This window comes from Zingiber officinale, chromosome 8B (genome assembly GCF_018446385.1).
Source record: "Zingiber officinale cultivar Zhangliang chromosome 8B, Zo_v1.1, whole genome shotgun sequence".
NCBI classification, from domain to species: Eukaryota; Viridiplantae; Streptophyta; class Magnoliopsida; order Zingiberales; family Zingiberaceae; genus Zingiber; species Zingiber officinale.
The window spans coordinates 49,056,336-49,069,867 of NC_056001.1; the positions used below are offsets into that span (position 1 = coordinate 49,056,336).

Below are 13,532 nucleotides of genomic sequence, written 5' to 3' on the forward strand. Positions count from 1 at the left end.
CACCGCAGGTCAGTAGCTCGGGCTGACTCTACTCAGCTCTGCCGACCCTGACTCGTTGGCCTATACCTCCAGTTCTTGGCCTCTGCTCAGCTCTGCCGACCTCGACTTGCGTCCTGCACTTTGTACTTCCTGGCCCTCCACCGCAGATATGTAGCTCGGGCTGACTCCGCCCAGCTCTGCCGACCCTGACTCATTGGCCTATACCTCCAGTTCTTGGCCTCTGCTCAGCTCTGCCGACCTCGACTTGCGTCCTGCACTTTGTACTTCCTGGCCCTCCACCGCAGATCCGTAGCTCGGGCTGACTCCGCTCAGCTCTGCCGACCCCAACCCGCTTCCGCCTATGCTGAGCCCTGACTGCCCTGTCAGCCTGCCCTTTTTGAACGCCAAGTCACCATGACTATTGACCGCCACCTCCTCGTAACTTTTGACCGCCACATAGCCTGAACTTTTCTAATCCTTTCCTCTTGGGCCCCTGCATCACTAACCGTATCAGGTTGCATGTCAGTCACCCTTATGCATTTGCATGTATACATGATGTAATGATGTATTTATATTAAGTGAATTGTAAGTTATTTATACACACGTGGTTAACGTCATGTGGTTAAATCTGAACAAGCCTAGGGGATGATTATAAGCTTTACAAGCTTATTTATACTATGCACATTACAAGCCTTCCAAAAGATCAATCATACAGTGTAGCATGTGTATGAGTATCGTTCATAATTTGAACAGAGTATGATCCAGAAGACTACACGAGGGGATGATTATATCTAAGGCAAAGCAAAACAACAAGTACTACTCATGATCCAAATTAAGAATTAATATTGACAATTTGTTTGCATATATGACGATGCGACAACATGTAATTTGTACTTTACAAAAAGATACGATGCGACAACATGTAATTTGTACTTTACAAAAAGATACGATAAAGCAATGGACAATTAATCTTGTGGACAAATTAATCTAATGCTGAACCACTATCAACTGTGATAAATCATAAACTCTATTGTAGAACCCAAAAGTCACCACTAGTTGGATTAATTACTATATATACTATTGCAGTTGGAGGTCAAAGAGAGTTCCCATGTGTTCTGGACGATCGATGAGTTGTGGATTCACACGAGAAGCGATTTGGTAGAACACCTGCCATGTTAATAAGCTATCGGAGCCGGATTGATGTCGAGAGCCCACTGCTCGCTCAACTCGGACGGTAGAGGCCACCCGCTCCAATCCTCCGTAAAGCCCAGGACAATGTTTGCTAAGGTGCTTCACATCGAACACCCTTTTGCCGAAAAAGAAGTGAACGAGGTGCAAAAACTCACGAACGGTCTTTGGTAATTTGCAGTCGCATGTCAGCATCTTGACTAGGAAGGCGAAGTCATAGGCGCCTTGGAAGGTAACCCAGGAGATGGGAGAAAAATGGCCAAAGGAAAGCAAGCCTGAGGTGGCCAAGTGCTGGGCGAATCTGCAAGAGTCGATGCCCCATATTTGATTCTTTTGGAAGTCGATGCCATTAGCCTTGAGCAGCTCGACGGAGGAAGGGGCGTAACGGTCGTGGCTGATGTCGAAGTCGCGGAAATTAAATTCCCACACATAATTCACACAAGTGCCGTCGCTGTAGATGGCACATGGGAGGTTGCCGGCGGCGTCGGAGAGGGTGAGACCGACCTGGACGATGCGGAGGGCCTCGACGTTGGCGCGGATCAATTCGTAGCGCTGGGGGAGGGTGAGGGTGCAGTAGGGATTTTTGGAAGCGACGACGACGCCAGGATACTCTGTGTCCAATGCGACGAAGGGGTGGAACGGGACGGCGGAGCGGATAAGGGCGAACTCCTCGTCGAGGTTATGAGCCCACACGGAGCGAACCTCGATTCTGCTGGTGCTAGCGGCGGAAGAGGAACTTAGCATATCGTTGTTGACAACTGCGACAGCCATGATGAGTTTGACGATATTAGAAATACCAAAGTACTGGAAGCGCTGGAGATTGAGGAGATGTTAGGTTTCGATCGATCGAGTTGGAGTGGAAGCTGAAGGGAAGGATCGGAGGAGTTTAAATAGAGCAGCAGCAAATCAAAATCAAAGCGGGAAAATCGCAAACACACTCAACAGAATTAGTTGCTGCGAAATATTAGGAGATATATAAGGAATTAATCAGGACTTTAAGTCAAGGATAAATCAGCAGCAATTAGCGAACTCAACTAGGGGTTTAGTATTAATTAATTAATTAAAGTTGTTGCCATCCAATCATTCCTTTTCTTTCTTTAATTAAATTTCACGTACGTGTAATTTCGTTATTATTTGCCTTTTGTGAAATTTCCACTCATTTGTTTTGGTTTGAAAAATTTTTTAAAAACAAATGTTTACACTCATTTCTAATAAATTTAAAGTATATGCAAAAAAAATAAACTGGAAATCAAATCCGATAAATGATTGTCAGATCCGTGGATTAATTGGATAAATCATACGTTAAACTCAAAGTTAATTTTTAAACTAAAACCTATTGAGTTTAGAAATGGATTAATTGGATAAATCATACCTTTGCTGAGGGGAAGAGGCGCACGCCCATGTGATCCCATACGGTCGTATCATCTTGGCCGAAAGCAGATAGTGGGAGGCCGTGTGAACCTACACGACCGTGCCACGGGCCGTACGAAGGGTCATACTCTGCCATACCAAAGAGCTTGTTCTCCCCTTTTTCCACTTATCCTTGCCACTCTAAATTCTGCTAAACCAATAAATTCATCCTAAATAATTAGTGACAGTATGTTATGTAAAGTGGAAAGAAGAAAATACTCAAGTTCTAGCTTGTCCCCACAATAACAAATTCTCTAATCTCCTTCCATTGTCCCGTCACACACACACACACACACACACACACACACACATTGCTCCTGCTGCCTCCTCCTACTCAAGCTTTCCTTTTCCTTTATCTGCAGTATAAGGAAATGCAAATCTATAAGCGGATGCTTAGTAAGTACCATCTACTCACAAAATGATACATTAAAAGAGGACATGCTTTTTAAAACTGTTTGAGGAAAATGTAACAATGTAAACATGTTTTTTAAAACTGCTTAGGGAAACACAAACATGCACTTGACAGTAACTCACACTAAAACCATACTTCAGAAATATGTGCATGACAAGTATTTTTAAACCAGTTTATCATGCAAACCATCAACTTAAAAATCATGCTAGTAGTGTAAGGAACACAGGATTCTAGGCATATTATAGAGTTCATCAAAGCTACACAATATAACTCAAATTCTCAACTTAGGAAACTTCCACTAAGACAACTCATGAAGTTTGAAAACTTTATATTACATAATTAGTGAAAATAATAATCACTTGCTTGGGCTCGGCATTGTACCACTTTGTAATGCTTCCCCATCCTTAGGAATTGCAGCAACAATTACAGCCACAAGCTCAGAAACAACACTGCCAGATACTGGGACAGAAGAGGAATCAGAAGCATTTTCTGGACCAGAAACAGATTACCCACCAGACACAGAAATAGGATCAGAAGCAGAAACTGAGCCAACTTATGACCAGCAAACAGACTCGGAATCTGATCATTTCACAATTGGAACAAATTTAGACTCAGAAAGTGAACCAGGGTCACACCCAGAGGTGGATGCACAAGAACAGGGAACAGGCAGGCACACCCCAATGAACACATATGGGGCAAAGGAAACCACATTCAGATACAAACTAAGGCAAAAGGCCAAACAACCACAAGCAAAAGCAGAAACTGATACTCAGACTGGCACATTGAAATTGAAACATGGGGAAAGATCAGTAGCTAGGGAGGGAAGTTCATATAAAATTCAGACACGAGCTAGAACACAAAAGAGGGAAGGAAGCATGGAAATGCAAGCACAAAGCAAGTACTCGGCTGGGAAATACAGTGATGCAGTGACAAATCTGCAGAATGGTTTCAATACAACTTGCAGAAATGGGGGAAGAGGAGATCAATGAATTTACAGCAAGTTTTCAGTGGCCAGCAGGGGCACATAACACAGGCAAAAGTAAGCTCCTCCTCAGCAAGAAAGGGACAGCAAATACCCAAGAAAAAAGGGGTATGACTAAGAGGCTAAAAGGGAGGGAGATGCGCACAAGAATTCAAACCAGATCCACCACAGGGAAGAGGAAGCAAGTAATATCCTCCCAAACTGTAGATCATGACCAGCAGCTGGCCAACTTCCAAGATAAGCAAAGTATAACCCCGGAAGAAGAGCCAACTACACCTATCATTGTGGGACTTGCAGCAACCAATTGGTACCAAAACTTGAGGCTTGGTGAGCAGGAAATTGACCCAGGAGACCTTAGAGTTGATCCATGAATGGAAATGGATGCAAATCAAAAAGGAGAAGGCTCGGATACAGAATTTGAGAAGAGACATGAAGACAAGAGGAAACAAGCAAAGAAATTCAAAAACACTAGTAGGGGACGCATGCCTCCTCATCCGATATGAAGATTGGATCGTGGAACATAAGAGGCCTAAATACAGACCTCAAACAGAAGGAAGTCAAGGACCTCCTCCTGAAGAGCAAGTTGGGTGCCTTATGCATCATGGAGTCAAACTTAACACCTAGTAAGTGTTGGGGTTGCAAGGTTGCAAACATAGTCCCATATTGGAAACACATGGGAAAGATCATGGGTTTATAAGAGAAAAGATATCTCCATTGGTATGAGGCCTTTTGGGGAGAGCCCAAGAGCAAAGCCATGAGGGCCTAGGCCCAAAGTGGACAATATCATGCTATTGTGGAGATATCTAAATTCTTTTCGATCCTACAAGTGGTATCAGAGCCCGGACTGCCAGAAGGTTTAACCGCCGACTGTGCACAAGAGCTATGGTCTGATTGAACCATGTGAGTACAATATTGACCTCGAACAAAGAAAGTGGGGGCTCCTATGTTCGGATCAAGAGGACCAGACACCAGGCAGGAAGTCCTAGTTGCGGCTAGGCAAGGAAAGTCCTAATAGGTCGGGTGGACCGAGGGGCAGGAAGTCCTAGTTGCGGCTAGGCAAGGAAGTCCTAGTAGGTCAGGTAGACCGAGGGGCAGGAAGACCTGGTGGGTCGAGGATCGGACGTGGGAAGCCTATGGTCCTTTGTTTGAGGGGGAGATTGTTGGGGTTGCAAGGTTGCAAACATAGTCCCATATTGGAAACACATGGGAAAGATCATGGGTTTATAAGAGAAAAGATATCTCCATTAGTATGAGGCCTTTTGGGGAGAGCCCAAGAGCAAAGCCATGAGGGCCTAGGCCCAAAGTGGACAATATCATGCTATTGTGGAGATATCTAAATTCTTTTCGATCCTACAGTAAGCACCAACAAATGACATCAAATAGTTTTAGGCAGTGGAGCTCCGAACAAAGAGTGGGAATCAACAACAGAAGCCGGATGCTTTTATTCTGGAATCCACATTGTGTCAGTTTGGAGATTAAGCAATGGGAAGAGCAGTTTATCCGCACGATTATCTAGTGCAAGGTTGTAGGGACCTATTATGCAGTGATCTTTGTATATGGCCAACTATCCATCCCTAGCAGGAGACATATGTGGGAGAGTTTGCACCAGATTGCTACTACCATGGATTTACCCTGGCTCATTATGGGAGACTTTAACTCCCCATTATCCCCTTCCGATAAGTGTGGAGGAATGGATGTCACATCATATGCCACAGCAGATTTCCTAGAGTTTGTGATCATGGCTGGGATCTAGGACTTGCACGCTACTGGATGTAAGTTCACATGGACAAATGGGCGAGTGGTATGCAAGTTAGACCGAGCAATGGTGAACAAAACTTGGTTGGAGCAGGATAGGAGCAGTGTAGCAGAATTTAGGCCACCAGGGATTTTCTCAGATCATGCTTCCTGTATTGTCTCCATCTTAGAGCCTCAGAGACCACAAGCCAAGCCTTTCAAATTCTACAACATGTGGACTACACATCATGATTTTAGCCGGCTAGTACAAGAGAATTGGACACTTGCAAACTCAATGATTAGAGAAGGTGTATGCCAGTTCAAACTAAAGAAAAAGCTCTTACTTCTTAAGAAGCCACTACGACAACTCAATAAAGAGAGCTACCAACACATACAAGAAAGAGCAAAGAGGGCACAGATACACCTAGAAGAAGTACAGGAAAGAGTTTTAACTCGAGGATCCGTGGATGAGGAATATAAAGAAGCCAGTAAAGCTGCTGACTTCCTAGCACAGGCCGAGTACCTCTTCTACCAACAAAGGGCAAAGCATGCATATTTCAAGCAAGTTGATAGAAACACCCCTTTTTTCCACTCCTTAGTCAAAAGGAACAACAAAAGGAGAGAAATAGTGGCCATTGAAAAAGAAGATGGAATGTCTACCACCAGTCCTCAGGAAGTTGCTCAGGCATTTGTCAGATACTATCAGGAGCAGTTAGGGACTCAGGTAGCACGAGCTACATTTCAGGTTGAGTGTATGCAGTTTGAGAGAGTACTATCGGTGGATCATCAGGCTCAATTGGCAAGGATTCCAACTGCAGAGGAGATTAAGAGTGCTCTTTTTAGTATAGGAGACCTTAAGGCACCAGGCCCAGATGGATACAGCTCCAAATTTTTTAAGCAGTCATGAGACACAGTAAAGGATGATTTTACCTCCGCTGTGCTAGAGTTCTTCACTACTGGGCAACTCCTAAAATCATGGAATCACACTCTGATTGCCTTAGTACCAAAAACAGCTCATGCAAGCAAGGTGCAAGACTACAGGCCCATCTCCTGCTGTACGGTGTTCTACAAGGTGATCTCCAAGCTCCTGGCTAGCAGACTAGCAGAGGTCTCAGCTCATCTCCTACATCCTGCTCAGACCGCCTTTGTTAGAGGTCGTACTATCACAGATAATATCCACTTGGCACAAGAACTCCTGAGGAATTATACCAGAAAGCGAATCTCACCAAGATGTACATTGAAAGTGGATCTTCAGAAAGCTTTTGACTCAGTGCACTGGGGTTTCTTGCAGGATGTCTTGGCAGCATTACAGTTCCCAGCCGTTTATATCGCATGGATCAGAGAATGCATTACTACCACCTCCTTCTCTGTAGGGATTAACGGCGTCATGCATGGTTTCTTCCGTGGTGGTAGAGGACTCAGACAGGGGGATCCCCTTTCTCCTTACTTGTTTGGACTGTGCATGGAGAATTTATCCCGATCGTTAGCACGACGCACTATCAGGTCAGATTTTCATTTTCACCCCAAATGTGAGCCTCTGAGGATAGCACATTTGGTGTACGCAGATGACCTGTTACTACTCTCGCGGGGGGATGTCACATCAGTGACACAGCTAGTTGAGAGCTTATCACAGTTTGCTCAGATGGACGGACTCACTGCCAACTTAGCTAAATCTAGTATTTACATGGCAGGGGTAGACCCCCCCCCACACACACAGGATCAGTTGCTCACCATCACAGGCTTTCAGATAGGGATGATGCCCTTCAGATACTTGGGAATTCCTATAGCCTCCCAGAAATTGAAGATTTCATATTATAGCACACTCCTGGACTCACTCACCTGTAGGATCGGCTCATGGCCGAAAGCCACATTATCCTATGCCGGGAAAGCACAGCTTATATCATCAGTCCTACAGGGGGTGGAGTGCTACTGGATGTCAGTCTTACCACTACCCCAGGGGGTTATTGACCGCATCTACAACATTTGCAGATCTTTCATGTGGACGTCTAGGAGGCCCCCCATTGCATGGTCAGAGTTAGTGAGGCCCAAGCGAGAAGGTGGTCTTGGCTTGAGGGACTTACGAGCATGGAACCAGGCGCTTCTGGCAAAGGTTCTATGGCGCATACAGGACAAGCAAGACACACTATAGATTCACTGGGTACATCACACATACTTACAGCAGGTGGGGGTATGGGAGTGGCAGAGCAGGCACACAGATTCCCCATTGATCAAGCAGCTGGTACAGATTCGGGATAGCATTCTCAGCACAGCAGGCACCCCAGAGGCAGCGGGACAGACTCTCTCCTTTTGGTTCAGTCATAGGAGGGGGGGGGTGGTGTCAGGCTAGCATATGACCATTTCAGAGACACCAGAGCTAGGAAGCCCTGGGCAGCTACAGTATGGCAGCGAGACCTCCAGCCAAGCTATGCCTTCACGGTGTGGCTCCTGGCACATGGGAGACTACCGGTGCATGCTGGACAGGACTACCTGGAGGACAGACTTTGCACCTTTTGCCGGCATGATGAGGAGACGATGGATCACGTGTTTTTCAGATGTAAGCCAGTCCAGCAGCTGTGGGGACGAGTCAGAGGTTGATTACAGATGCGCCCTGAGATGGCTACCTACCGGTGCATGCTGAGGACATTCAGGAGACAGTACCAGGGGGCCTCCATTTTAGATAGAGCTCGCCACCTTGCCATGTCAGCGATGGTACATCACATATGGATGGCAAGGAATCATATCATGTTTGAGGGGAAGAGATTTGATGGCGAGCTGGTCTTCAGGAAGATACAGATACATGTCTTCAGGACGCTTGGGGTACTAGCAGATCAGGTACTTGGGCATCATTGAGCATACATACATGCACATGCATTATAGCATTCATGTAGATTAGATTAGAGAGAGCATGCATTTTGGTATCGAGTTGAGTGTAGCTCCTAGGAACACTTGGCGAGGGCATGCATCTTGCGGACATAGTCACTATACATGTAGATAGGATACCGACAGACCCATCAGAGAGTAGGTTGTCTCATGCTGCATTTGCATCAGAGTTTCTTCTTGAGGAGTGGTCTCCACCCTTTTGGACCTGTTTGACCTATTTTGGCTTAGTCACTGAGGTCTATCGGCCATGCATATACCTTGTTATAGAGATAGAACTGGGGCGCTACTCTAGCTGACATCCCGTCACGCCAAGTATCGCCTCGGTCAAAAAAAAAAAAAGGTATCTGATCAGGAGCTAGTAGCGGCCGAGACTACACATGGAGGACAACGGGCATCGGCACTTCACGACACCACCATGGTGACGGATACCTCCGTTTCGGATACACCCACAGATGGATTGCTTGGATATAGAGACACCCTCCAGCAGCTGACTGGAGGGGTACATTGATGGCGACTGGAGCAGGATGCTGAGGGATGCTGGACACTTGCAGGAGCACACGGATGCCATGGATGGAACTTACAGATGGTACGACAGTCTGAGTGTGTGCGGAGGTGAGCAGTGTGGTGACACTACAGCGGATGGAGTCATGCAGTAGAGCATGAGGACTGCATGTGGGTTACCTTTGGGAGGAGGGTGTTGTATGTGAGGAGCGACCACATTGGGTGGAGTCATGTAGTAGAGCATGAGGACTGTATATGGGAGAGCATGTAGAGGTGAGAGTGATGTACAGGTGCATAGATCCACCTTAGAAAGATCTATCTAGTCCGCAGCAAACGGCTAGCGGTAAAGACATGTCAAATCCGTTTATGGCTGGGGTTTTGCCAAAAAGCCCAAGAGGGTGAATAGACCCACCAGAAAGGCCTATCTAGTCCGCAGCAAACGGCTCGCGGTAAGGACAACATCAAATCCGTTTATGGCTGGGGCTTTGCCAAAAAGCCCAAGAGGGTGCATAGGTCCACCATAAAGACCTATCTAGCCCGCAGCAAACGGCTCGCGGTAGAGGCGCGTCAAATCCGTTGATAGCTGGTCACTTGCTCAAAGTGACTTCATGGGGTCTTGGCCATGACACAGGAGGAGATGGATTGAGATAGCTTGGAGTCCTCGGAGACATACGGACACATGGGAGATTGAGAGACATGGAGGAGGTGACGGGCACCAGGTGCCAGGAGACACAGGACGTAGCATGGGCAGTGATGATGTGGACACATGCGCAGCTGGATAGGGATAGCAGGCAGTGCTGGATGATACCTCAGCTCAGTATCTTGTACTGAGGACGCGTTTACATCTAGCATCTGCATAGGTTACATGGATAGATGGTATGCGAGTGAGCACATGTACATGATCATGGTTCCCCTTCCAGATCTGACACTTCGTCAGACATGACATAAGGGGAACCAGGACCACTTATGTATGTTGGTGCATTTTGATGATATATATTTATCTTTTCATCAAAAAAATTAATAAGATCTGAGGTAGCTACTGTCGAACCTATCAAGGTACTACTAGGCGGTCTAGGAGCCTAGGGGCGATCTAGGAGCCCACCCATGGACCTTGTGTCCAGTACATGTCTTTCTAAAGTAAAATACTTTCTTTTAACTATTAATTTCTTGTACTTGCACTTGCTTGACATTTAGCCAAACACCTTATGTGCGCTTAATTTCCTCCATACTTATAGGGAAGTACTTTAGGCACCTGATTATACTTCTTAGTCCCAAAACTTAATGGGAAGCAAATCAAGATGATCTAAACATGCTCTTGATCCCAAAACTTTAGAGGGCATCTTACATATCATAGCATCTATCTCTTTGAACATGCAATAAGCATATCATAACATGCAACACGCTTAAAACATATCGTAACATGTATTACCGAAGCTACTCATACTACAGGTGAGAGATACTTATATCTTTTCGCTAGATCTAACTACTATAAGATGTAGGGAAGACAATCCTCTCTTTTGCACGCTTTAATCTCCAAGCCACCCTTCCTCGCGTGAACTACCTCCTTGGGAGAGACCCTCTCCTTAGATTCTCCCCTTGGAAAGCCTTAAGGCTTGGAGCCCTAGGGTTCTTAGCCGAAACTTGAAAGGAGGGAGGAGAAGTTTCGGCTAGAGGAGAAGAGGAGATCAAAATTAGGTTTTGATCTCATACATCGCCTTTTATACTAAGTGGAAGTTGGAGCATCTCTTCACACATAATCTACATATAATAAATTGTTTCATATTGCTCATGTGATGTTTTACCACCACCTAATAGCTACTTAAACCAATCTCAACTAAAAGGTATTGGGTTCAAATCCTAGCTCGGGCCATTTATGAATATATTTTTATTTCTTTTCTTTTCTTCTATTTCTATTTTTTGCTCTTTTAGAATAGAGAAAATTTACTGGTGTTACAACTTCTTCCAGTACGAAAAATCATCCTCGTTGAATAGGGGAGGGTGTAATGTGTTGAAGCCTTCAATTTTAGACATAATTAACTTGCACACAAGGAAAAAAATAGACAGAGAGAGTCCCAAGACATGGTCTTGGATTAGTAGTGCGGGAGAAGAAAAGATAAACTGAATTGATGTTGCACCAAGTTAGATTAATAGCGACGGAAAAAAAAATTTCAAAAAGGTAATAGTACCAATTTGGAAAATTAAGAAAAAAACTGAAAACCGAAAACAAAATGAAAAAGGTTTCACCCCCTTATCTGATTGGTGATTGTACTAAATCAGAGTGGTACCTGCTATGATACCACTTGTTGGATCGATGAATTTCGCTAGGGGAGTGAATAGCGATTAAAAATTCGAGAGTAAACAGTGGAAAATAATTAAGCCAAAGCAAACACAAAGATTTACTGGGTTCGGAGCCTTTGGCGGCTCCTACTCCAAGGCCCGCATGCAAGCGTGCTTTCGATGGACAATCACTAATAATTCGAAAAGTTTGATTACAAATTAAGTACAGGAATTAATTAGCATAAAAAAAGCTGACAATAAATAAAAAACAGAAACAGAAATAGCACTTTTGTCGGAGAGCTTTCGCAGCGTCGCAGGAGCACAGAGGAGTAGATCTTTCGTTGTTGTGTTGAGTTTCAGCCTTTACCCTCCTTATATAGGAGGTTTGTGTTGGGGTTGCAAGGTTGAAAACATAGTCCCATATTGGAAACACATGGGAAAAATCATGGGTTTATAAGAGAAAAAATATCTCCATTGGCATGAGGCCTTTTGGGGAGAGTCCAAGAGCAAAACCATGAGGGCTTAGGCCCAAAGTGGACAATATCATATCATTGTGGAGATATCTAAAATTCTTTTCGATCCTACAATTGGTATCAGAGCCCGAACTACCAGAAGGTTTAACCGCCGACTGTGCACAAGAGCTATGGTCTGATTGAGCCATGTGAGTACAATATTGACCTCGAACAAAGAAAGTGGGGGCTCCTATGTTCGGATCAAGAGGACCAGACACCAGGCAGGAAGTCCTAGTAGGTCGGGTGAACCGAGGGGCAGGAAGACCTGGTGGGTCGAGGATCGGACGTGGGAAGTCTATGGTCCTTTGTTTGAGGCGGGATTGTTGGGGTTGCAAGGTTGCAAACATAGTCCCATATTGGAAACACATGGGAAAGATCATGGGTTTATAAGAGAAAAGATATCTCTATTGGCATGAGGCCTTTTGGGGAGAGCCCAATAGCAAAACCATGAGGGCTTAGGCCCAAAGTGGACAATATCATGTTATTGTGGAGATATCTAAATTCTTTTCGATTCAACAGTTCGGGGCGCCCGGATCCCTTCGGGCGCCTTGAATATGACGTAGCAGACCCAACCAGGATGGTCCACGTGGCGAGACAATGTTGAGGATAGAAATTTGCCTCCAAGCATCCGGATCCATCCCGGGTGCACGAACCCTGGTTTTCCAGCAACTTCCTTCCTACAAGAAAACGTTAGTCCGGAGGCAAACATACGATATATATATCCTGCAAAACAACGTGTTAGCACAGTTTAAAACCAATAAGTAGAGTATTAGCTAGATTTTGTCTCCTCGAGACCGGAATCTAGTCACGATCTCGACTTAGATATCCGAAATGGGTTTAAGCCAGATCGACACCTAAAGTTCCTTTCCCAGAAACGCGTCCTCACAGTCACTCCCCTCCAGTGACTTACCTCCACTAACCTGCCAGACGCCCGGTCAGCCATTCGACTCGTCTAGGCTTCGTGCCAACTATCCGGTCAGCTCGTCGACCTAGCTGGACTTCGTGCCAAACGTCCGGTCAGCCCATCGACCCGTTTAAACTTCATGCCAGCTATCCGGTCAGCCCGTCGACCTAGCTGGGCTTCGTGCCAGACATCAGGTTAGCCCATTGACCTGTCTGGGTTTCTCCTGCACACTCGGTCAGAGTGTTAGATAACAACGAAACTAACTTAACCTGTTTTGTCATTCATCAAAACTTGAGTTAGACCGTTAGTGCTAACCGCACCAACAGTATCATGAGTTTGTCCACAGACGGTGGCCCTAACTGCCCACTAAATCAGATAGTGATAGCATGAGTTGCGTGCTGTTAAAACTTGATATATGTTTGTTATGTGCTTGTTATGTGATTGCTTTATGCAGGCAATTTATTGGTTATACCTGCTGGAGCAGGTTAGTGATGAGTTATATTGTTGTTTATGGTTTGATTAGAAGATGATTTTATGTTGGTACTCTTACTTTGATAGTAAGTATTTATTACCTGAGATTGCATCCTTTGATCCTCTTATGTATAGTAGCATGCATTATCTTCTTATACCCACTGAGGTATTGTACTCACTACCCCTTATTTTTCCTATATTTCTAGGTTAGTAGGTAGAGGATGTATCATATCGCTCAAAGGTCTTGGCTATCGATTCTACTCGAGTTTGGATTTTTATTCA

At 45.1% G+C, this 13,532-nt stretch overlaps 1 protein-coding gene across 1 annotated transcript; it reads right to left on the minus strand.

Moving 5' to 3' along the window:
* Positions 1 to 1,056: 1,056 nt before the first annotated feature.
* Positions 1,057 to 1,938, minus strand: LOC122013786 (probable CCR4-associated factor 1 homolog 11). The gene has a single exon (XM_042570015.1). It carries the CDS (start codon positions 1,936 to 1,938, stop codon positions 1,057 to 1,059), a length of 882 nt encoding a protein of 293 aa, XP_042425949.1.
* Between the last annotated feature and the right edge of the window lie 11,594 nt (positions 1,939 to 13,532).